Source organism: Akebia trifoliata, unplaced genomic scaffold, assembly GCF_017979445.1.
Source record: "Akebia trifoliata isolate Shusen 1 unplaced genomic scaffold, ASM1797944v1 Contig00355, whole genome shotgun sequence".
Lineage (NCBI taxonomy): Eukaryota > Viridiplantae > Streptophyta > Magnoliopsida > Ranunculales > Lardizabalaceae > Akebia > Akebia trifoliata.
In genome coordinates, this window is record NW_028236980.1 from 34,291 (window position 1) to 60,201 (window position 25,911).

Below are 25,911 nucleotides of genomic sequence, written 5' to 3' on the forward strand. Positions count from 1 at the left end.
AGTTTTTTGTAAAATTCTTCGTTTTCATTAAATTTAGTCTCGTTAGACCCCAAATCACATTCCGAGACTAATGAAAATATTTTCGAAACATTTCGGAGATGTAGGATTCACGAGGGATATTTTCATAATTTTATCAAATTTTATGAACTTTGTCGTGCAGTTTCTTTGTATCTCAATATGATTATTTTTAAGTCTCAAGGTCATATTTTCTTAGCGTCACGTGATCTCTAAGTTATCTAAATGTATGGCGAACCTAATCATGCGTACTTGCTAAATCGAGTGTGTAGAGGATAATAACAATATGTTATCCAGACCGTACATGTGTTCAAGTCGGTTAAGTGGTATTATGTGTAAGTCGATATTCCTAGCACTACCCAACAGTAGGACAGACTAAGATAGATGTGTCTAACCTGGTTGATAGGATAGAGTAGCATTAGTAAATACCTGGCTTGCCTAACAGGGCAGGCCTGGTCTGAGTATTTAAGTAATCTTGACTTACGCATGTCAAGTCTAGAAATCTCAGAGGAGATCTCCCTGTAATCGTGGGCTCAATCTCAAATATCCAAATTCCATTTAGGATACTTATAACCAGGGGATTCTTTAGGATCACACCCCGATGGAAGGGGAAACCCATATTCGAAGAAGGGATCTATAAATTGAGGAATAAAGGGTGGCAAAAAGATTTTTTGGCCAATTGAGAAAGGGGAGAGAGTTCTATCAATTGTTATTATTCTTCTGGAACTCCAACTTGAGCATCGGAGAGTCCAAGTATCACACCAGTGCTTACAAAACAGACGAAGGAGCAACTTCGGATCATTAAGGTAGAGTTTATCAAGGCTTCACCAGATTTCTACCCTACAGATTTGGCACCGTCTATGGGAATCACCACAACAAATTGATTTCAGTCAAAATGATAGCGAGATTCACTAGAACAAATGAAGTCAATGCCTATCTACCTGTTGCACCAGCTGTGGACGCTAATCTTTTGACTATGTTAGAAGGCATGAGAAAACAATAAGAGGAGATGCAGAAGAAGATGGATGATTTGACTTAACAAAACCAAAATTTGAGCCAGTGCTTAAAAAACCAACAAAAAAAAAACCAAGATCTCCCACTGCGAGATCCTCCACCTCCTACCAGAAATGATCGTGCTTCAAACGCAGAAGGCAGTACTAAATCACGGGATTCAATTAAGGGGGAAGATAATAAAACCATTAATACTGCAACATCTCAAGGTGAGCCCATTATAGGTTTAACCTGAGAAGAGATTAGAGATATGATTCGAAAGGAGAAAGAGATTATGAAGAGCACGGATATAGGCCTAGCTGCACAAGCTGTTAAGGGTATTCAAAAATCACCCTTTATGGTTGAGATCTTGATTGAGGAAATTCTGAAGAAATTCGTAGTGTAGACACCCCAATTTAAACGTTCCCTTACTCGAAAGGATCCAAAAATATCGGATTTTCTAATAAGACGTTCAGTTTCACTTTTATATCCCCAAATGCTAAAGTCACAATCCCATTTCTACAACAAATGACTGCGTCAGACGTGACTAAGAATGGATGTCCTATGATGATAGGAATATGACTGTTCAAATTGATGACTAGCTCTGTGTCTAAGATAACAAAGTCAACAGAAAAATATAAATCTTTGACTTTAACTATCACGTCCTCAACTATACTCTTTGAAATTTTTATGGACCTATTGATTAGACTCAACGTGATATCGGTGGGTTTCAAAACCCCCAAACCTAATTGTTTATAAATCGAATATGGTAAAAGGTTCATACTGGCCCTTAAGTCTAAGAGACATTTTTCAACCACTTGATTTCCAATATGAATGGAAATTGTTGGACATCCAGGATCCTTAAATTTTGGTGCAATCGGTTGTTGGATGAGCGACGAAACTTGGACTGCCATGATGGCTTTCCGAGGAAATGGTGTTTTCTTTTCAGCTATGGTTAAATCCTTTAAGAATTTCGCATAGGAAGGTATCTGCTTAATGGCATCTAGGAATGAGATATTGATATGCATATTTTGGAAGACTTCTAAGACACCCTCAAACTGCTTATCTTTTTTAGAATCTCTAAGGCGATGGGGAAATAGAGCTTTTGGAATTGACAAAATGATGGGAAGATTTTTCAAATATTTCTCCTTCTGTTTTGGAGACTCTGTGACTTCTTTTTGAACTTTGTCCTCCTTTAAGACGTTTTCTCCCTTATCAATAGGTTGGACCTTGTTGTCCACCTTCTTTCCCGAACGCAAGGTGTGGATAGCCTAGACTGAGTCTTGTGGAGTTCTAGAATGGCTTCCTACTTCGTATTGACCTTTCAATCCGTTTGGAATCAAAAGTTGACCTCTAGGGTTAGGGATAGTCTGACTAGGAAATTGACCTTTCTCTCTCCCACTTAAACAGAGAGTTAACTGCCCCAACTGAACTTCCATCTTAACTATGGATTGCACAGTGACCTGGTTAATCTGAGTTTGATTTTGATGGATTTGCTGTTGAGTTTGGATGAACTGTTGTTGCTGCGTCATCAACTCGACAATCATAGATTCTAAAGACGGCTGTTGTTGGGCAGGCTGATGGTAATTGATCATGGGATCTGGTATGATGGCTCTACAATTGTAGATTGTTGGGGTTGATAAGGAACTTGAGGAACAATGGTTTGATTTGTGGAAGAATCAGATTGCCTAGGAAAACTCTTATTGTAACTTGACGGACCACTAGATTGAATATGTTCGCTCTGGCTGTATGAGAAATTAGGATGGAACCTATTATCTGGGTGATACGTTTGGTTAAAAGAGTTCGGAGTTGGCTTCATAAAATCACTATAGCCATTAATCGCATTCGCTTGTTCAACTTTGATTTAAGGCAAGGTGGGACAACACTCGACCAAATGGTCGTTGCCGTCGCATATGACGCACAAAGAACTCGGTTCGACAATCACTTGCAAAATTGTACGAGGGTCTAGGTGAGGTTTGGATGCGGAGATGATAAAGACTTCTAACTTCTTCGTGAGATTGTTCATCCCACTCACTAGACTACACATGACATTTTGATATCAGGGTCTGCTTTCATCTCATACATTCATGTCTTCCTAACTGGATCATCTCTATCAAACTCTTTCTGGTTAGTACTCCAATTTTGAGCACTCTCGGCTAACTCTACGAGGAAATCGTACGCTTGGTTGGGAGTTTGATTCATGAATTGACCCTTATGCATTGACTCAACTAAGGTACGTTGATTCATTGTTAATCATCTATAAAAACTTTGCACCAACTGTACTTTGTCAATGTTATGGTGTGGGTACTTGACCAATAAATCATTGAATCTTTCTCAAGTTTGGGAAAATTCATTATCAAGATGGGCTCTAAAATTTCTAATGGAGTTTTTCATTTTCTCAGTTTTGGCCACAGGGTAGAATTTGATCATAAATTTCTTGGATAGAACATCCTAGGTAGATATGGAATTGGGTGTTAGGGAATTCAACCACGCAGCTGCGTGGTCTTCCAGGGATAACGGGTACAGAATAAGTTTGATACTCTCCTCATCTAGATTATAATTTCTAAAAGTTTGACATATAGTCAAGAATCGATTAAGGTGGGTGTAAGGTTGTTCACGTTCTAAACCGTGGAACTTAGGGAGCATATTGATGGTGGCAGCCCTAATTTCAAACTGAGGTGCATTGTTTAATGGTAACATAATGTATGTAAGAGAAGATGCGAAAGCTAGAGCGGAGAGCTCATTAAGAGTTCGCTTTCGATCATCCATTATAACTACTGATGGTGTCTTGCGTATTCTACTAAGGGTATGCTCGATCTCAAGATCAAATGGTTCTAATACGTTTTTTCTGTGAACGTCTACCAAGCATACAAATCACACAGTCGATCAAACAATCACGAAAAGAAAAGACTGGACCTAGATAGGTTGCCTAGAGCTAGACAGCTCCTAATTCGGTAGAAATAGCGCAACTAGCCTTCCAACTCGGTTCTATGAAGTCAATTTTGAATCATTCGGATTTCCAGATCTGAGGTGGCGTACAATGCATAAGCAAGGACACTCTTAAATCACATTCCTTTTTTGAATAAACTGAGTCCATCCCCTCAATGGGCAAGATCTTACTAGATACAAAAGATGACCAATAAGCGCAATTGGCACAACTTGAATCGGAATTTCTCCTATTGAGCTCGTGGGCCCTATAGTCAAGTCTAATTGATTTTAATTAATTTGATTGGATGACTAGTGAGTTGATTATCCTAATTAGAGCAAGGAATTGATAATGACTTCCAATCCTTATCTTATTATGTCATCCCTAGGAGAGGGGTGCTCTTTACTACTTAATTAACTATTCCAAGTGTGTTCAAATTGAAAAAATAACATACAAAGGTAAGGAGTAACCCACTAGCATGGAGAGGCATGGGTGTTTCGAGATTACCTCCCGTGCTAGATGGGGTGAAGACGGTTTGAGTCGACTTAGGTCACCAACTCCAATTTTGGTGTGCGAACCTAAGGAGCCGTGACGGTATTGTCCACCCGTCGTCCTTCCTTAGTCTATTACAATCCAAGCCTTCTTGGATAATTAAAAAAAATTACAAGAAATCCTATACAAGAGTTTCTAAAACAAAAAAAATAAACCTAACCAAATATTAAAGGAAATTGAAAGAAAAGAAGAAAAAAATGTTCACCTACAAGAAGTAAAACAGAAATGTTAGCAGAAATGATAGTAAATGGACTTAAAAACGGAATTTGACTTACCAAAATCTTATTAACTATGTCAAATTTTATAGAAAATTTTGTTCTACCCTAAATCGATATACTATAATAGTTAATCGGAGATCGGAACAGAAAGTTACAGTCAGTTTAAGTCCTGCTGTCTGGGGTGAAAAAGAAAACGAGAATGATTTTTTTTTCAATATTTTTTTCTTCTTTTTTTCTCTTAAAACCTCAAGAACACTTGAACTTATAGAAAGAAACCAAAAGAAAAAAATAAAATAAAATAAAAATAAAAAAATAAATTTTAAATCAAAACTTACCACTACTACCTTTACCTTTCCCCGGCAGCAGAGTCAAAATTCTGATGAGACTATCGTTGTTCTTCTTACTAGAGTTAATATTAATGTTACTTTTACCTTACTTGTGGAGCAAATAAGGGATTGAACCCAAGAGAAATGAGGAGTAGAGTTAAGCTAAGAGGATAAAATTCAAATTAACTAAACGAAATTAAAACTGTTTTTCTTTGTATTTTTGAACTTATAAGAAAATGTAAAATTGCTAGAAAATGGACTAAAGTAAATGAAATTAAAAGTAAGTAAACTTATGAAATTAAAACACCATTGGAGGTGGATCTACCTAAAAAATGTTGATGAGCAATTCTTAGTCTCTAGCCTTTTTATAACTCAATTGTAAGGGCTTGGTGTTAGCTCCTTAGATCAGAAAATTTTACAAATGTAATCAAATGAGGGAACAGAAACAAAGTAAAATTCTTTGAAAACTTCCTACTACCAACTATCTAGTTTAAGCATACTTTATCTTGATCTAATCTAAGTATAAAGTATCTGTCTTAAGAATAAAAGATGTAAGAAATCTTAAAAAGAACTCATAAGCATTTTAAATAAAAGAAATGCATGAAATTATAAACAACACAAGAACTTGCTCTAGGCTTTTCCACTCTCCAATAGAGATGAGCTTAGTCTAATGTCATTGCAAGAGAAGAAAGATAAGAGATGAAAGAACTTTTCTTCATTTTATGGAGAAACTTACAACTTTTTTTTCTTCTAACAAAACTTTTAGCCTAAAAAAATAACTAGAAGATAAAAATACAAAAAATAAGATAATAGGCTAAGAGCATTAGATTAAAGGAGTCTTAGATAAGAGAACCAAAAGGGACCATTTCTCTAGAGATTGATGCTTTATTTATAGAGAAAAATGTGTATAGAAGAGTTTAAAAGTAGCCTCCACTTTTTTTGCACAAAAAGACAAAAGAGGAGAATATGAGTTAAGGATTAAGGCATTCGAAAGTGGGCTCAAATGCTTTTGCCTTGAGATTTTGATTCCAAAATATTGGTTTTTTGCACAAGAAACATACGTAATTTGATTTATCTAGTAAATGAATTTATTTATGTATAATTAAGCCTAATTAACATGTAATATGGTGTTTCGAGGCTTATCATGATAATTATTTTAATACGGATAAATAGGGATAAAAATCAAGATAAATGTCTGAAAAACGTGCATATAATTGAGTATTTTAAGACACTCATCATGCATCCAAAATGACCAAGTTGAGTTGAGGTTACCACCACTTGGTGGGGAGAAAATGGTGCCTAATACCTTCCCTTTTCTCCAATCGAACCGCTTACCCTGATCTCAAGGTTGCTTGGTATCTTATCCATCGAGAGTCACTATGTGTTAAAAATGATATATTTTTCCAAAAATGTACCTGGGTGATCATTGACACCATTTTTCAAATATGAATGGTGGCGATTCCAAATTTTAGTAGAAGTGAACTTTGAAATCCCAGATCACGCATCTACAGCTTGCGACTCTACTGGGGACCACGGCTCTACTCTCGTGTCAACTCAGCCATTAAAATATACATATCACGGTTTACCCTACGCTTTAGCAAATGTTTTTCGATCGTTGGATATAGGGCAATTGGACGGACGAGATTCAAAGTTCACTCGAACGATTTAAGTTATAAACAACGTGTTTATTTACAGTGCCATCCCTTAAAAGAGAGTTAATTAATGCCACCTCCCTGCTTCAATTAAAGCCCGATCGAATAGAACAGAGAGTTCTCTTCGAACTCCCTTTTCCCTATCGATTAAACCCTTTCTTTCACTCTCTCATCAGAACCAGTTGTCGATGGAGGAAACATAATATCCGGCCATGGTACCGGAGGATACGACAACGGTGATGGTGGTGGTGGTTGGAGTTCAGGTCATAATAGCAGCGGTGATGGAGATTTTAAAGATCGATCAAGTTTTAGAATCATTGGAATTTTCTTAAGTGGTTGGAGATCTAGGGTTTCTGCAAATCTACAGTTCCCTTTCAAGGTTTTAATGGAGGAAGTTGTTGGACTTAGTGCTTGTGTTCTTGGTGACATGGAATCTCACCCTAATTTCAGACTCAACGAGCTTGATTTCATCTTTTCTACTCTTGTTGTTGCAGCAATTTTGAATTTCATCCTTATGTATCTCTTAGCTCCTACGTCCTCAATTTCAACTTCAGCCCCAAAACTCCCTTCAATCTTCTCTACTTGTGCTAAAAGCCACATGTTTGAAAAAGGATCTTAGGGTGTAATCGATCGGTTTGGGACTTTTGTGTATAAAGGAATTTTTTTTTCTGTTGTTGGATTTGCAGTTGGATTGGTTGGGACTTCGATTTCGAATGGATTGATTAAGATGAGGAAGAAGATGGATCCTAATTTTGAGACGCCGAATAAGCCTCCATTGACATTGTTGAATTCTCTAACTTGGGCAATTCATATGGGTTTGAGCTGTAATTTGAGGTATCAAACCTTGAATGGGATAGAGTTTTTGTTGGAAAAAGGGCTCCCTTCATATGGATTTAAGGCTGATGCTTGAATAATGTTGTTGGAGGAGTTTCATTCATGGCATTGGGGAGATTGACGGCATCACAGAAGAAGGTTGTTGACGAAGAGGAGGCAAATGGATTGGTGGAAGAGAAGAAGAAATTGGTGGTGGAGGAGATCCAAGATTATGCAACCATTCAGCCCAATTCCAAGTGATTAAGAAGTTTTAATGTATCTCCAACAAAAAAACAAATTTGTTTTTTTGTTTGGCTGATCTCAAACACTACATCTCTAATTTTTTTGTTTATTTATTTTACTGTGAATCATGTTCTTTCTAAAACATTCAATTCTGAAGAAAGTCCATGGTGCCTTATATGATTAACTTATATCCCCCATATGCCTCGACAGATCCTTATCTGATATGGCCGATTTTCTCAAAAACTTGGCCAAGTTAGCAAGTTCGAATTGGTTTTGACGTTTGTATATACATATATTTTTTTAAGATTTATCTTTCATGTTATATTTAATCAAACTATTCAAGTCATGGCTAATCAAGAAACTTGCAGACAACTCAGCCATATTGCTGAAGCTGCTAATTTGATGCAAGAAATTACTTCAGGGTCATATTGCTGAAGTTGCTGATTTGATGCAAGATTCAGGAAGAATAGGGTCATAATGTTTTTGTAATATTGAGATTATAATTTGAGCCAAATCTTGTAATGTTTGAAGAGTGTATTTTTATATTTAATAAGGGTGTGATAAACAATTTAAGAAGTTGGGGTGTAATAAATAAAAGTTTGAGTGCCAATAGCAGCCATCGTTATATAATACACCAATTTAATGAATTTATATAATACATATTAATGGATATAGACAACAATTAAGTCTTTTTTCCTTAAACCTCTCTCTCTCTCTCTACAGAGAAATAAGGGCCGAGAATGAATAAGAATGTTGAGAGATTTTTTTTTTTTTTTTATAAAAAAAAAAAAATAAGAAGAAGAAAAAAAGCTTATCCTTTCCTCTTGAGATCCATCAAATTCAATGGTGAGTGTGATATAATAAAAAAAAGTTGGCGTAGCAATATAAGTTTTTTTTTTATAAATGTGATTTCCATAGAGAATTTATTAACGTGAACATAAGGTTGTTGATAAAACCCATTGACCATCTTCATCAATATACATCAATGGAAGTTACTATACTTCTACTATTAGAAACACAAAAACTCAGACATTGTGACCCAAAACCATGTCAGACATCAACTTTTCTTCTTATAACATAATCTTACAAACTCTAGAAGACAGAAACTTGTGACCTATAGATTAGAAGTCTTAGGAGATTAGTAGTCTAAAAACCAATCCTCGTGATTGATTAAAATCGTACGATCCTTGTAATTCTGATTTTTCACTTTCTATAGCTGATATAAAAAACACAACAATATGTAATATAGTGTTGTGATGGGCAATGAGACAATCATTCCAATAGAAGCAACAACCATTACAGCAGGCCCAGCCACAAATCTCACAAGCATCCCATATGCAGCTAGCCTATTTCCACAACCAATGATCCTTGGTTGCAAAGCCATGAACAAACCTGAAAATTCAAGAAAATTAAAAATTATCCCATTTGTTTTGTCGATTTTTTCGTTATCTAGATGTCGTTAAATGAATAAAATTAAAAATAATTTTCTCTTACCAGGACTAAACATTGCCATTGACCTGCATTTGACAAAATTGTGACTGAATTTTCCATAATTTGGGGTTTCTTGACATCCCACCTACATTAACAATAAATAAGATCAATCAAAGAAATGTATTAGAGTATAATTGGGGTTCAAGATTCAAAATACCTGCAACTTAGACTAAGTAAGCTTGCATAAGATTTTGGGTTCTTTATAAACTTAAACCAAACCATTTTCAAGATCAACCTAAGCATCTCTGAATTCATGGAAAAAGAATATTCAACAACCTTCATAGATTCTGGTTTGGGAATATTTTCCTCCTCTTTGCTACATACCTGCACTGACTACTCACACACACTTATTTTATTTCAACACCCCAAATCAAAATTCAGTTTAAAAAAAAAAATTCCATGTAAAAAACTCATATCCAAATAATAGTAATAATAATAACCAAATGGCCGAATATCATTTATCCATGTTTACAATTGTAGACTTAGTCAATCGAACATCATTTACATTGGTAGATGCAGATCCCAAGAGAGTGTATGGTATGAACAGGGTGGCATGTCAAACCATTCATGGATTCCATTGGCTTGGCTGTTTGCCGCATATCGAACACCAAAAGTTTGCCATTCTGCATCAAACTTTTCAGTTGAGTAAAATATGATCCATCCAGCATGTAATGTTGTGAGCTCATTTAAGGAATGGATCATTGAAAGTTGTCCCAGCATCGTATTCATTGAAAACACATTCCTCAACAATTACTAGTTTGACATCTCAAAGCTCCAACACACAATAAAATCAACATATTCTGTTTTGACACAATAAATTTTTCTATCAATCATCGTCAACCACTACTCATTTTACAAGGCCGGCCACATTCATCATCCCATTAATAACATGCATCCTCATGCATAATAGACAATTAATACCAACAAACACAATATGATCTTTGATCACCATAAGTTCGAGGAAGATTAGAATAACTAATAAGGTGTCTTGATGGCATTAGGATTGTTATGGTTTGTTGGGCAACAATGAGTATTATTCATCATTTAATACAGTGCTAGTTGATTGAGCATTATGTAAAACCCTAAGTAGGTTTTTCTTCCACTGAGATTTTTCTCTTCATAATGGAATTGGTGTGATACATGGATGTACCTCAATCTTGAGGGACTACATCAAATCTTTGTATTTTCTATGTGTGATTGCATCTTGATTATTTTTCCTTCTTTATTGTTATTGGTTCGATTTCTCTGCAAGGATCAGATTAGTTAGTAAGGATTAAGATAAGATAATTTATCACCTTGTTCTTATAAAAGTGAAGTAAACCTTATAGTAGGCAAGATGAGACAAGAAGGAGATACATTAAAACCTCTTAATCACTTGGAATTAGGCTGAATGGTTGCATAATCTTGGATCTCCTCCACCACCAATTTCTTCTTCTCTTCCACCAATCCATTTACCTCCTCTTTGTCAACAACCTTCTTCTGTGATGCCGTCAATCTCGCCAATGCCATGAATGAAACTCCTCCAACAACATTATTCAAGCATCTTAAAACCACAACCGAAGCCTTAAATCCCAATGACGGGAGCCCTTTCTCCAACAAAAACTCTATCCCATTCAAAGTCTGATACCTCAAATTACAGCTCAAACCCATATGAATTGCCCAAGTTAGAGAATTCAACAATGTCGGTGGAGGCTTATTCGGCGTCTCAAAATTAGGATCCATCTTCTTCCTCATCTTAATCAATCCATTTGAAATCTAAGTCCCAACTAGTCCAGCTGCAAATCCAATAACAGAAAACAAAATTCCTTTATACACAAAAGTCCCAAACCGATCGATTACACCCTAGGATCCTTTTTCAAACATGTGGCTTTTAGCACAAGTAAAAAAGATTGAAGGGAGTTTTGGGGCTAAAGTTGAAATTGAGGACGTAGGAGCCAAGAGATACATAAGGACGAAATTCAAAATTGCTGCAACAACAAGAGTAGAGAAGACGAAATCGAGCTCGTCAAGTCTGAAATTAGGGCGAGATGCCATGTCACCAAGAACACAAGCACTAAGTCCAACAACTTCCTCCATTAAAACCTTGAAAGGGAACTGTGGATCTACAGAAACCCTGGATCTCCAATCACTCAAGAAAATTCCAATGATTCCAAAACTTGATTGATCTTTAAAATCTCTATCACCGCTGCTATTATGACCTGAACTCCAACCACCACCACCACCATTGTCGTATCCTCCGGTACCACGGTCGGATATTCCGTTTACTCCATCAACAACTGGTTCTGATGGTTCTGATGAGAGAGTGACAGAGATGGTTTCATCGATAGGTGAAAGGGAGTTCGAAGAGAACTCTCTGTTCTGTTCGATCAGACTTTAATTGAAGCAGGGAGGTAGCATTAATTAACTCTCTTTTGAGGGATGGCGCTCTAAATAAGTGCATTGTTTATAACTTAAATCGTTCGGGTGAACTTTGAATCTCGTCCGTCCAATTGCCCTCTATCTAACGATTAAAAAACATTTGCTAAAGCATAGGGTAAACCGTAAGGTAGCGAACGAGACCCTATATATATATATATATATATACAAAATATTCTTATTTGCAAGTTAACATTGTTGGTTTTCTAGGTGTGTTTCTTTTTCTTTATTTACTCCCCTGGGTAAAAGGGAGAAATCTGGTTTTTTTCTTTAGTTATCCGATTTTTTATTTTAGTCATGCATATCATAAAAAAAAAAAAATTTGGTTCAAGCCAAAAACCAGAGTGTGTCTACCCCATTTTTTCACCTGATTAATCAACTCGTCAACCCGATTGCAACGATTCCCAATGATGGATGATTATTCCAATGCTATATTTTGTTGTTAGATATGTTTCAGAAATTCAGATAAGATATCTCGAACTAACAAAACTGTAGAAATCATGCTATGCTTAGAAAATATAACCCCAAAAATATAGAAATTATCATTTTTCAGATAAAAAGAAGCTTCACGATAAAATTCACTAAACAATGACCAAATTACCAAAATACCCCTAACCTCAAAACATCCTTAGAGCCTACATTACGATTAGAAAAATCCTTTCAAACACATAAAACAACAAATCGAAATCAAATAAACCATTTCGCCAATTTTCATAAAATTTGATCAAATTATGAAAATGCCCTTCATAAAGTTCACGATCATTTCGCACAAATTTTTTTTCATAAATGACAAAAACCAATATTCCCATTGAATTCCTTTAGAAAATTTGATTCCAAAACATCCTGGAACATTAAAAAATGACTTAAAACGCAAAAAGTCCTTTCCAAGGGTAAAATGGTAATTTTATAATTTTAATAATTAAAAATTTTGAAATTAATAGTTAAAACATTAATTAATTTAAAGTGAAATCATAATTAAAATTCAAGTTAATCAAGTAAGACTTAAGTCAAAATCCTAAAGTCAAGTCAATCAAGTAAGATTTAAGTCAAAATCCTAAAGTCAAGTCAATCAAATAAGACTTAAGTCAAAATCTTAAAGTCAAGTCAATCAAGTAAGACTTAAGTCAAAACCCTAAATTCAAGTCAATTAAGTAAGACTTAAATCAATATCTTAAAGTCAAATCAATCAAGTGAGACTTAAGTCAAAATCCTAAATCAATCTAATAAGACCAAAGTCAAAACTCTAATAGAATTCTAATTAAATTCTAAAACTATCTAAAAGAAACCTAATTAACTCTAAAACTATCTAATAGAATTCTAATTAAACTATAAAACTATCTAATGCAATTCTAATTAAACACTAACTCTATTTAAAAATAATTCTAATTAAACACTAACTCTATCTAAAATAATTATAATTAAACACTAACTTTATCTAAAAAGTACTTTAAAAATCTATAAATAAGGGTCCCTACAACCTATTTTCGTATCAAAAAATAAACTCTAAGAAAAGTAGGTCAAAAAACTTCTCTAGCCTCCTATAAACCCTAATTTTGAAGCCCCAACTCTTTACCTAATATCCATACCCCAACTTTAGCTCAAAAAATACTTAGAAATCCTTCAAAAACACCTAGAAATCCATAAACAAATAAAAAATATTTAGTTCTAAGAAGGAAGTACTTTGTCTTGGAGGTCTGAAGCGAATCCGGTGACAGAACGAAGCGAGAAGTACTATACGAGAAATTATTCTATCGGATCTGAGGGAACAAAATCGTTGCGTTGCAAAGGTAAATATTTTTGTTTTTTTATTACTATTATTATTTAGGTCTTTTTAGCAATGTAATCATTTTTGGGAATTAGTAGAGACTGGCGTTTGTCGGGCGGGGTTGGTGCCTAATACCTTCCAACCCCATAATGTGATCCCCGGACTCAGTAATTTTTAGTAGATTAGTTGTTTGTTTATCCGTTTCGAGTGAATGTTCGGTTCCTAGACCGTAATAACAAGGTGGCAACTCCCAAACCTCAAAGGTCAAAAGCGGATCCGCACGGATCGAGGGCACTTTTAGTGACGACTCCACTGAGAACTTTGAGGATTAGACTTGAAAAATCCCAAGTATGGGAAGCATTGCCAATAGGACCTAGTTTTTTATTTTATTTTATTTTATTTTATTTTTAGTTATTTATTTTTTTATTTTGATTTTTATCATTCTTTTGGCTCTATTGTTGATCATTGATTGGGATGTTGAATATTTTTGTTTGGCACATTTTTGTTATGGTTCAATTTGGGGTCATTCATAATGACCCTAAATAATGCAGGATGTCAAGAGAGTAATGGTGTGTGTAGCTACGTGATTTTCGTCATTACGATGGCCACAACTACTAAATATTGGAGTCGCCACCATTCAAGTTGGAAGTGGGTGTGAATGGTCACCCAAGGTATATTTTTTGAAAAATGGTATTTTTTGACATTTTAGTGACTCACAATGGATAAGGGGTAGTCAAACTGTGAGATTCGGGTAAGCGGCTCGGTTAGAGAAAAGGAAGGTGTTAGGCACCCCTTTCTCCCCGCCACGTGGCGATAACCTCAAATAACTCGGTTGTTTTGATTTAAAATTTTAAAAACAAAGTGCCACGTGTATGTGTTTTCTACCCTAAATAGGGATTCATTTTCGGCTTGATCATAGGGTCATTTCATTAATGGAAATGACCCTTTTGGACCATTAGCCTTGGGGTCCATTCATATTCAACTTGTTTAAAATAAAATGAAAAGAAAAGGGATGGTAGAAGAGGGGAGAGAAGAAGATTAGAGAGAGAGGGGAGGGGAGGGTCTTGAACCCACCTTGAATCTTCAATGTTCTTCTTTCTTCTTCTTCTAGATCTTCTTAAGTCTTTAGTGAAGTGTGGGAGTCAAATCATTTTTAGAAGGTGATATGGGAGAGTAGTAGTGGTGAGTAGAGAAGATAATTTTTCTTAATGAGACTTGGTAAACATTTTTGGGATGAGAGGGGAGGTATTTATAGATGTTTGGAGGGGGTTTGAGGGTATAATGGGGTGAAGAGTTGAGAGGATAAAGAATGACATGGTTTTTAGAAGATGAGGATATGAAATTTGGAGTGAATTTAGGGGTAATTTTGTAAAGAATGAAAATGGATTGTATTTCAACCCAAATGGTTTGGATCCTACCCAAACCCATTTGGGTAGAGTGTTGGGTGGGATGGGATGAGTGATAGTTGATGGGAGGAGTGGGGGTGTAAGAGAGTTGTTTAGGGAAGGAGTGTTAGGTTGATGAAAAGGGTAAAGTGGAGGGATGGGTAATGTAAGAGATTGGTTGGTTGGTTTTTGGGAGAATAAAGGAGATGATGCCATGTGGCAATCATGATAAGAGGGTGAGGAATGAGATTGGTTGATTGGTTGATGGGGGTTATTTGATTAAAGAGAGAGAAATGGATTAGTTGATTGATGATGAATGAAGTATGGGTTGAGTTGATTTTATTAGAGTGTTTTAAGGGAGATGATGGGTAGAAATATGGGTGGTGATGTGGGTGGTTGATGATGTTAGATAATGGTGATGGATTAGGGCATGGGTGGAGGTGTGGGTGGTTGATGATGTTAGAGGATGGGAATAGGTTAGGTTAGGGTAGGGTATGGGTTGAGGTGATTTTGGAGAGAGGGTGAAGTGTTTGGTTGATTTTTAGAGAATGGTGATGGAGGTAGGTGATTAGATGAGGGACGTGAAAGGTGGTGATGACATGTGTCATCTTTTGGTAAGAGGATTGTGATTGGTTGATGTGGGTAGTAGTTGATGGATTAGGGTTGTGGGTTGGGTAATTGGATATGGATAGAATGATATTTGTGGGCTTTTGGTGTTGGGGTTTGGTTTGTAGATTACTTTGGGTAAGACTTGTTTTAGGTTGGATTTTGAGGGTGGATAGGTTTTAGGGTTTAGAAGGTATAAGGTTAATTTTGGGTTAAGGGTAATGGATTTAGGAAGGGGTTGAGGCCTTGTGAGCCTTAGGTAGGTTTAGGGTATTTGTGAATTTCGAGGTGGAGTGGTGGATGATAGATGAAGGGTAGGTTTTCCAAGTCTCACCTTTTTAATTTTTTTAATTTTTTATATTTTTCTTGAGGTTATTGATTTGATTAAGAATGCCACGTGTTTGGCAATTTGGGCCTTTTGGGCCCGTTGGGGGAATTTATCGATTTTTTGGATGTGAGCGTGGAGCGGCGATGTTGGACACATGTGGGATGGGTTTCACCCCTTCCTATGGGCCCCTAGACCATTGGGAGGTCTTAGGGACCTCGGTTCAATCCGAAATATTATTTTTAGCATTTTGGGCCTTAGAGGCCCGTTGGCCTTTTTTGTTGGAAAATCGGTATTTTGCATGGAGCGGGGTAGATATGAATTTGCCGGATCCCTTTGGTGGACCTACTAACCCATTGAGAGGTATTAGAAGCTTGAATTTTGGAAAAAATGTCATGTTCCGATGATTCGGGCCATCGAGGCCCTTTTGCCAATTCTTTATTGGAGCATTGCTATTTTTGGGCCCTATTGAGTGAGGGCCCGTTTAAATCGAGGTGTCTACAGCTGCCCTTCTTTGCAGGAATTGCGTGCAAAGAACTGCAAAGAATAGACTAAACCCTTATTTGTACGGGCCCGATGAAATTTTGCAAAACACGACTTCGAATTATCGGTTGAATTGATGCCTTTTGTAGAAGATGATTACTCAAGCACGGGGTCTGACAGAGTTACCTTATTAATTCCTTGGTCTCGATGGCGCGGAACTCGTGTGAGACTTTGGATTTGATGAATATTTGATGCATTCTAAAAATAGATTATTCCTTCGATCGTGTTTTGACAAATTAGAGTGAAGCTTAACTCGAAAAGGGTTTTTTTTTATTGACTTTTTTTTTTCTTTTTTCTTTTCATTTGATTTTTTTTTCTTTTTTTTTCGATTTTGATTTTGACTGATCCGTGCTTGAGGCACGGATAGTTTTTTATTCACTTTCATCCGTGTTTGAGACACGGATGGCTCTCGATTCTATTTTATCCTTGTTTGGGGAACGATTCCAACCAAATTTTCTTTATCCGTACTAATGACACGGATGGCGCTGTTTAGGTCTTATCCGTACTGGTGACACGGACCAGTACGAATTTCAAACGGTTAAAGCCCGCGCGCCCCTCCATTTTCTCCTTCTTCTTCAGTTTCTTCTGGTTTTCCTTTCTCTCTGGCGACTTTTGGTGATTTTTCTTCTTGCCTCTTCATTTTCTTATTAACTTCACTGATTTGGGCATTTAGTGGAGTGTTGGAACGATTCGGAGCGCTCGTTGGTTGCATTTGAACGTTTGTAGCAGTGACCCAAAACCTCGAGAAATTCTTTGGGAGTTACGCGCTTGAGGTGAGTTTTACATTCATTGCGTTCCTCTTGTCTTGCCCTTGATTTGCGTAGTTGAGTGATGATGATGATTTCGATTTATCTAGGACATAGGCACCCTTTTCTCTCTTTTTTGTTTTTTCATTATTTTATTGGTTTTTGCATGGTTCTTTGAGTACGTGGGATGAAATTTATCATGTTTCGAACACATGTTATCGGTTATTGCCATCTTATTTTGCTTGTTTTTTTGCCATTACTTGATTGGATATGAATGCATGGCCTATTTGGATGTAAAACTGTGAAGGGCTGGGGGTTTATTTTGTATGAGAATCTCCCAAGAAGCTTGGGAATCATGGCCGATGCATGGTCTCTAATGGGTTGTTGGGGATGGAGTGGCGAGTACCGATTTGGGTGGTGGACTTGGTATGGTGTGTCATGAGTTCGGGCGAGGTGTTATGGGTGAAGTAGGCTGATGACTGGGGGGGGTTTAAGATGCATGTGGTCAACGAGGTTGTTTCGGTGGAAGTTGCGGTGGCTGAACTGGACTGTTTGGGTAGAAGGGAATGCTGTTTCTAGGGACTATTTGGGTTATGGTTAGGGTGTTGACTGGGTTATTAGCCGAGGGGTGGATTTTTGGCCGCTAATAGTGATTTGGGATTGTTTTGATGAGAGCTTTGCTTTTGATGATAGACTAACGACTGGGGGGTTTGTTGGGTAACGATGGTGAGTATGAGATGATTTTATGGGCTGATAGGACGACTTAGGTGTTGCTCGTGGTGAGAACTATGAAGGTTTTAGGGGCTGTTAGGAATGGAAATGGGATACTGCTTGGGTTAAGATTGGGGGTTGTTTTAGGCCATCAACGAGATTGTTTCGGGTGGGAAGCGGGGTGGTTTAGGTGTTGGCTTTGCGGTGGGAATCGACAGGGTTTAAGGACGGTTTTGAAGGTTGTTTGAGTCGGCCTGTGCTGAACTGTTTTGTTTAGGCGAGTTAATTTTTCCTCGTTTTCTTTGTTATCATGTTGGCCCTTCTCATTTTGCTTGCTCGAGGTATGAGTGTTTTGATTTGCTACCCATGCTCTGTTTGCTTATAATATGCTCGTTTTTGTTTTGTTTTCGGGCATGCACGTACTTTCTTTCCCTTGAATGGTTCCTTGGCCCGATGGGTGTAGGTTTGGCTAGGTAGGGGCCGGTTTGACTTAGATCGGCTAGGGTTGACCGAGTTGACTGGGTAGGTTCGACTCGGATTGGCTAGGTTTGACTTTGATTGGGTTTGACTGGGTTGACTGGGTAGGTTTGACTCGGATTGGCTAGGTTTGACTTCGATTGGGTTTGACTGACTGAGTTGACTGGGTAGGTTTGACTCGGATTGGCTAGGTTTGACTCCGATTGGTTGGGTTTTGACTGAGTTGGGTTGAACTAGGTTAGATTGGACTTGACTTAGATGGATTATGTTGACTGAGTTTGACTTTGGTTGATCGAGTTGACTGGGATTGATTAGACTTAATAGGTGGATTGGGTTAATTGGGTCGACTGGGTTTTAGATTGAGTTCACCTAGGTTTGACTTCGGTTGGATGGGTTTGATTTAGATTTGACCTAAATGGGATGAGTTTAACTGAGTTTGACTTTTTGGTTGACTGAGTTGGCTGAGTTACATATGTTTGTCTTCAGACTCAACTGGGTTTGACTGAGATTTGATTGGGTAGGTTTGACTCAAATTTGACTAGGTAGGTCAGATTAGGTCGATTGGGCGGATTGGGTAGACTGAGTTGACTTGGTCTCGGGTGAACTGGGTTGACTAGGATTTGGTTGCGCTGGATTGGATATTGACTTGGGTGGGCTGGGCTTGACTTAGCTTGGATAGGTTTGACTGAGTTTGGCTTGAGTTGATTGGGTTTGGATAAGGTTGGTTGGGATTGACTTGAGTTGGGTAGGTTTGTCCTAGACAGCTTCATCAAGGTACGTGACCATGGGATTTTTGCATTGTTGATTGATCACATGGCGACTTGCAGATGGGTAGAGAGCGGAGGAGCCGAGTGGCAAGACATTCTTCTGATGATGAGGAGGAGGCGAGGCCTAGGACCCGGGCTCGCTTCGCTCTGGGGTCTGGTGTAGCGATCGAGTATGGGTGGCCGAGGCAGCCTTTACGGAGGCCTGATTCAGTTTCAGTGGCCAGTTCTTCATCTGGTAGCAGGGCAGATGAGGCCAGTTCCTCTCGTAGCGGTTCGGCTGAGGACCTACCAAGTGGCAGTGGTGGTAGAGGTCGACGTGGCGGCCGAAGCCGAGCGGATAGGGCCGTAGGTGCCGGTAGAGTCGGCAGAGAGGTTCTGTAACACCCCGAATTTTTAATTCGTATCTCGAGGAAATAAATAGTGGAATTTTAAGAAAATCTTGAAAGTGGGATTTAGGGGTAAAACTTTATGATGTTTATGATCATTTTTAATGGAATTTGACATCACCAGTAGATTCAAAATGATCGAAAAACATAGTTTAGCTTGTAAGCAAGCTCAAATGCGAGTCCGAATATAAAAGTTGCAAAATCCTCGATTACCGGGTCGGACCAGGCTAAAACAGTGACTTTTTGTTAGAGCAATAATTTTTAAGATTCGATTATACCATTGGATTCATAACGAAAAATTATTGAACGTGGACTATTTATTTGTCATTTTTGGAGATCAGGAAGTCGAATTATCGTCAAAAACGAAAACGACATCAAGTTTAGGGGTCACCTCAGGCCAAAAATGTAAATCTTTGATGGATACATAATTTGTAGAAATTGACTGTACCATTAGATCCGAAACAAAAAATTAGGCGAAATAGAGTATTCATTTATCAGTTTTGGAGTCCGGATGATCAAGTTATCATTGATCAAAACAATTGACAAAATACCAAATTCGTCCCAAATTTTATATAAATAAAATTAATTTTTTTTTTTAAAATTCATCTTCCCCAACGCGTCCATACAGCCGAGACATATAAAAACGAATTTTTTTTTTCTTTTTCTCTTCGATCTTCCATCTCAGATCTCTCACAAACGGCTCGTCGTTGACGATCGACGCAGAAGGGAGAAATGTCCGCAGCTACGTTCTCTACAAAATCCACCAAATCTTTCTTCGTTTCACCTTCTATTTCACCCGATATCGTCAAAAATCAGCCGTATTTGGATACGAAAATTTCAAAACTTTGACCTCGGATTTCGTTCCTTTCGGGGTCAAATCGTTTTTCGACGCAGAAGGGAGAAACGTCCGCCGTCTCATTCTCTACATAACCCACCTAAATTCCTTTCGTTTTCTCGTGTTTTTCACCCCGTATAGTAAAAAATCAGCCGTATTTTTATACAGAGATTTCGTAACTTTGACCTCGATTTTCATCGATTTCGGGGTCAAACCGTCTTTCGCCGTAGAAGGGAAAAGAGACGAGCACATCGAGATCTTTGAAACCACCAAGCCAATTTTGAAAATCAGCCGCTTCGAAGTTCGATCCGTCTCGATTTCCACGCCAATCGCCTTGATTTCCGTGTACACGCTTCGATCCTTTCGCCTGAAGATTGTAAGGAACTCTCAATTTCTATTAGTAATCGTAGATTGCGAAAATTGCATTTAGGATTTTATTAAAAATTTGTGGTGAGTTTCCAAAATATAGAATTCTTATGTTATTTAAAAATTCACGTCAGAAATTGCATGTTTGATATGTTTAATTGTATTTTTAACAAATTATACGTGGGTATGATATTTTATCGGGTTATTTCTGCCAGTTTGGTCCTGTGCACTGCTCGGACTCTGTTTTACTATAAGTTTTGTATTTTTTTCGAGATTTTTGATAGAAATGAATTTCATAGTTAGAAAAACGATTTACTATTCAATTAACTCATGTTGAGTTGATGAATATCAGAAAATGGATGTTTTATTGACGAGATTGAAAATTGTAAAAATTGAAAAAAGGGTATGAAACGATAAAATGTCAGAGTCACACCCGAGGGGTGATGTCTGCATTTTACGTTGTTGTGCTGTGTGTAGGTTGGTGAATAGATATCCAGGGATAACATTATTGGTTGCATGTTTATTTCCTTTCTATTAGCGCGAGGCGCTGTTTACGTTTCCGTTATGTTATTTATTTTAGGCCGGGTGGCCACACTTGCATGGTAGGAAACTGGATATCCATTCTCAACCTTGTATTGTTAATTTTTCTTTTGTTTTCAAATGAAAATAATATACATATGTAGCTATTTTGTGAGCTGTTAAAGAGTTTGTGAATGCCTGAAGGGATAGTGCGTCATATCATCCGGAGTGGTGTACTATCCTGGGATGTACGGTAGGGACCACCAAGCTCATACGTGGTATGGGACGCGTATGAGAATGGAGTCACAACTGGAATCCGGGTTTATTCCTCTCTATCTTTACCAGTGAACTTGTAATGTAAAGGTGGTCGTATACGAATGGTTTGTATCTTTGGGAATCACATGTACGCCTGATAGACATAGACGAAGATGATTAGTCAGTGATCACTAACAATCTATAGTAGTCGAACGTTCTGACATATCGAAAAGAGACCCATTGCTTACGGTCACGTCAAACGGCCAGCCTGAGCTGGATAAATGGTCAACCAAGTGTGGTAAACAGCGACCAGCCACAAAATCAGGAACTAAAAGCCCGAGAAGAATTGTAACATCATGTCCCGACTGGGAGCGATCCAGTCGTGAATCCCAACTCTCTAATTCCAATACTCCACCATTGTGTATTATGTATCTGTTGCTTATTTTGATATATAAAATGAAATGCATGTTTATTGTTTCCATTTGATCAATTAGATTTGTATAAAAAGAGAATGTTATAGTGAGTACTATTGATCGATGTAATGTGAGTTTTAAAATGTTTAGTTGCTCATCCCTGGCTATATGTACCAGTTAATCGTAGTTTTCTTCTGTAAAACTTTGTTTATTTTAAAATGATTCAGTATGCTTATTCGTTCATGTTAGGAGGGGTTATTGGCAGAAATTGTTTGTTTCCCTACTGGATAACCATTGTTACTCACCATTTCCTTCTCCATTTGTTTTTAGTTTCAGATTCAGAGTTTGGCGAGGCAAGTATAGAGTACGAATGAGGATCATCTGGTTGGTCAGATAGACAACCAGAATTCGTCACCTGGTAAGTACTAGGGCTATACCCCCTAGTGGTGTCAATTCCCCCAAATAGTTTTATAGATTCTGTCTTGAGTGTTAGGATTTCTGTTAGAGTGAGAAATTTTGTATAATCCTGTATTCTAGTTATTCTTCTGCACTCTGATCTTTCGTATGTTATTAGACGTATATAAGCTTCCGCTAGTATTATATTTTATATATGTATGCAGGATTGTATGTCGATTATCAGGTGCAGGTTGAACGCCTTGGAATGCTAACATAAACAGAGGAGACCATGCCGAAATTTCGAGGTGTTACATAATACCTCAAGATCTGACATGGGGATTTGTGTTAGCATTCGGCGGGGCGCCACAGGTTCCCAGGGTTGAGATCCCTGCAGAGGAGAGTGAGAGAGTGCCAGATACCTCTCTTCTCCGTGGATTAGGGAGGCATGTCTCCATGTTAGTTCGTTTGGACATTCCTACCCCCTATCCTTCAGCCAGCTTCAGGGGTAGGTGGAGTGCTTTTCTTTCTACTGCCGCATTATTCTCGAATGATATTCGGACGCAGTTCGCCACTGTGGGCTTCGGCACCTTCTTGCAGATACCGTCTTTTAAGGCGGATCGACCCCTGTTCTTAGTCATGGTGGAGAGGTGGTTTCCGACGACTCATTCATTCCATATGCCAGAGGTGGAGAAAGGCATCAGGCCTGCGGATTTCGTGGCGATTACGGGTATTGCGATGGATGGAGAGCCTCTACCTTTGACTCTGCTATCTATCCAGGAGGTAGGCAAGTTATTAGGCATCACCAGAGTCCCTGCCTCCATGGTAGGGAAGTAGGGGCGTATCAGTACGGAGGTCTTGATGGGTCTGTTGTTGATTGAGGGAGAGGATGGAGCTCCGCCTACCTATAAGAGAGATCGGCCCGCTTCGGTGACCGTGATTTCAACATCATCTTTCGGATCTGTTTTCTCCTTCTCATTGGCAGCTGTTTCTTTTTAGAGGACAATTCTTCAGTTTTCACCACATTCCTCTCTGTTATGCACGATATCGACCACATTGGCGATTTTGATTGGGGTAGTCTCATTTATGGTACCATTCTGGCCGGACTTGATCGAGTAGTGGCGGGTATCACTGCCCCTCGTGGAGCTGGCATCTCCACTCGAATCTTCTGGCATTTTGTTGAGGTAAATAAGTCTCAGTCTTATTCTTCCCTAATTTTCTTATTTACATCTCATTCACTGTCTGACACTTCGCACTTTTTCCCTCCAGATTTTTGTTCATGTGTTCTTTCCATTTTACCTGCCCACTCGTTGCCACCCTGATGAGGGTTACCCCTTGGGGGCATTTTGGGCCACCAGAGATGCTAGGGCCATTAGGAGCAGCCCTAGGAGTGCACGGACCCACATTGACCGATGTCGTCCTCGAGACGTGAGTACTTGAACTTTTCTCTTTCATTTGGCCTTAAAGTTTTCTGTCTTCTGACTGTTTCTTTTGCAGATCTTCTCTGTTACTTTACGAGACCTTCCCCGCACCATTAGCGGGAGGCAGGAGGTGAGGAACGCCTATAGGTGTAACACCAGAAGACAGCGCTACCCCTACTTCATTGGCGAGCAGAGATATACATTTTATCTAGGGGAGCGCTTGTTCTTCCAACATGACGGGAGTCTTCGCATCCCTGTTGCTCCACCTAAGCCTATCTCGGGTGCGATGACGGTGGATGAGTATCTTGCCCAGGCGAGGGGCGTAGATGCTGCTGGGCTGGTGAGAGGGGGTGACTACCAGGCATGGTTCCGAGAGGCCTCGATTGGGTGCATCATGCCTGCTGTCACTGCCCGGGCCGGGATCACCAAGATTGGAGGGGTATTGCTACAGGAGCATGTCGTGGCGGTACGTACTCTGTCATTGCCTTCTTTTCTGCATTTTATCATTCTTACTTGGTTGATTTTCTTGTTTTCAGGCTGATGATCTTCGTCGTCTTCGAGAGGGCTACGATGTGATCGAGGCCCAAGCGGTGAGGGCAGTGGAGATGGAGAACAGGTGGAGGGCCTCTAGGGAGAAGGTGGAGGAGCAGGCTGCTCGGTTGGAGGAGCAGGAGGCTCATCGCGAGACTCAGGCAGCCCGGATCCAGGAGCTGGAGTTGGAGATGGCCATGCGCGAGTCTCGTTTTCAGGCTGAGATGGTACGTCGTTTCGTTTATTTTTCTGTTTTGTAGATCATAGCTCATGGTATTAAATTTTGACTGGTTCCAACATATGGTCTTTTCAGGACTACTATCGACGCCGAGATGGAGCGAGCACCTCTGCGCGGCCTCCGACACCTCCTAGGGTAAGTATTTACATTTTAGTCGTTCATTTCTCTACCCATGCTGCATATATCATTGTTGTTTGATATGCTTTGTTTATCTTATTTTCAGGCCTCCCCCTCCACTGGACCCTCCGTTCCAGGTATGATCTCGCGGGGACTACAGAGCAAGATGTTGCCCTGGATGCTGAGCTTTTCTTCACGGATTCGGAGGGACGGCTGCGGATGCACGGTCTACCTTCTTCTGGGGTGTCTGGCTCGGGTGCAGTGGCCGATCTTCTTTTGGAGCGATCCCAGAGACTCAGAGCGCCTGGGATGATGCTCGTCCCTCTATCTGATCTTATTGTACCTTGCAACATATGTAAACATTCTTGTATTAGACTCAGACATATTTGTAAACAGTTTACTTATATATATACATATACTTGTATGTTTATCATTCTTTGCATTTGTTGTATGACTACATGTGCGGTTCATTCGAGCTTCTCGGGTGTGATATCGATCATTGTGGCCTTTGAACCCTTCTGAGTATCGGTGAGTCTACGGGAGGGTAAAGGGTGCGACGAGGGTCCCAAGGACGCTTCGAGTGTGCTCTTGAGTGGTGTGAGTGGTTTGGGACTCACGGTGACTGAGGTGATCTTTCGAGGTCTGATTTGGCCCAATATGATCTTGGCGAGTTCCCATGTGTTCGATATATATCTTGAGGGAGTTTTGAACACATTTATCAAGCATGTAGGAATTTCTATCATTTTATGTGATTGAACCCTGAGATAATCATTATGTAATCCAAAATTATCAGAATCTTGAGTGGTTCAGACCCCAAGGCTTAAAATGTTCTGGTCCGTGCTCTCAACACAAACGGGTTTTTCCAGCTTTCATCCGTGCCAGGGGCACGGATAGGTCATTTAAATTTCCATCCGTGCAACGAGCACTGATGAGTCACATTTTGCTTCATCCGTGCCTCCAACACGGATAAGCTAAGGTCACGGATCTACTGCCATTTGTCCTTATCCGTGTTTCGAACGCAGACCAGTGTAATTTACTCTTTATTTTAAGCCTGTTTCAACTCATTTTGCCCTAACATTCGATTTTTTACTTCCCCTTTTCCATTTTGGCTGATTTTTACTCTTCTTTTTTCTCAAAGCTCCCCCTCAAGTTCTATGGAGGTGTCATCTACTCTTCCTAACTTGAAAAGGTATGGTATTGTCGATTCTTTCTTGAGTAGTTGGATAGATAGCATGGATAATGATGATAGAGCTCGATGGTGCTTGAATAAGTTGGGGTTCACTCTTTCTTTGCCCAAGGTTCCATTGCAATGGGGCTTGATTGAGGCCATGTTGGGGTATTGGATTCCTGAGCTTAATCTTTTTCGGTTTGGGATGCATGAAATGACTCCCACCATCGAGGAATTTGAAGTATTGTTGGGGCTTGAAATATCGGGCCCCGTTGTGATTCCACCATTGCGTGATAGATTCCG

General features: G+C 38.8%; 1 protein-coding gene and 2 pseudogenes across 1 annotated transcript; 2 read left to right on the plus strand and 1 right to left on the minus strand.

Annotated features, from left to right (window-relative positions):
- Positions 1-1,276: 1,276 nt before the first annotated feature.
- LOC147381558 (protein RETICULATA-RELATED 3, chloroplastic pseudogene) lies at positions 1,277-7,753 on the plus strand (annotated as a pseudogene).
- Positions 7,754-10,202: 2,449 nt separating this feature from the next.
- LOC147381559 (protein RETICULATA-RELATED 3, chloroplastic pseudogene) lies at positions 10,203-12,000 on the minus strand (annotated as a pseudogene).
- Positions 12,001-22,055: 10,055 nt separating this feature from the next.
- Positions 22,056-24,753, plus strand: LOC147381560 (uncharacterized). Its single transcript, XM_086430270.1, has 6 exons — positions 22,056-23,317; positions 23,403-23,561; positions 23,631-24,020; positions 24,091-24,312; positions 24,399-24,458; positions 24,547-24,753. Exons 1-6 carry the CDS (start codon positions 23,171-23,173, stop codon positions 24,751-24,753), a joined length of 1,185 nt encoding a protein of 394 aa, XP_086286396.1. The 5' UTR covers positions 22,056-23,170.
- The last annotated feature ends 1,158 nt before the right edge of the window (positions 24,754-25,911 follow it).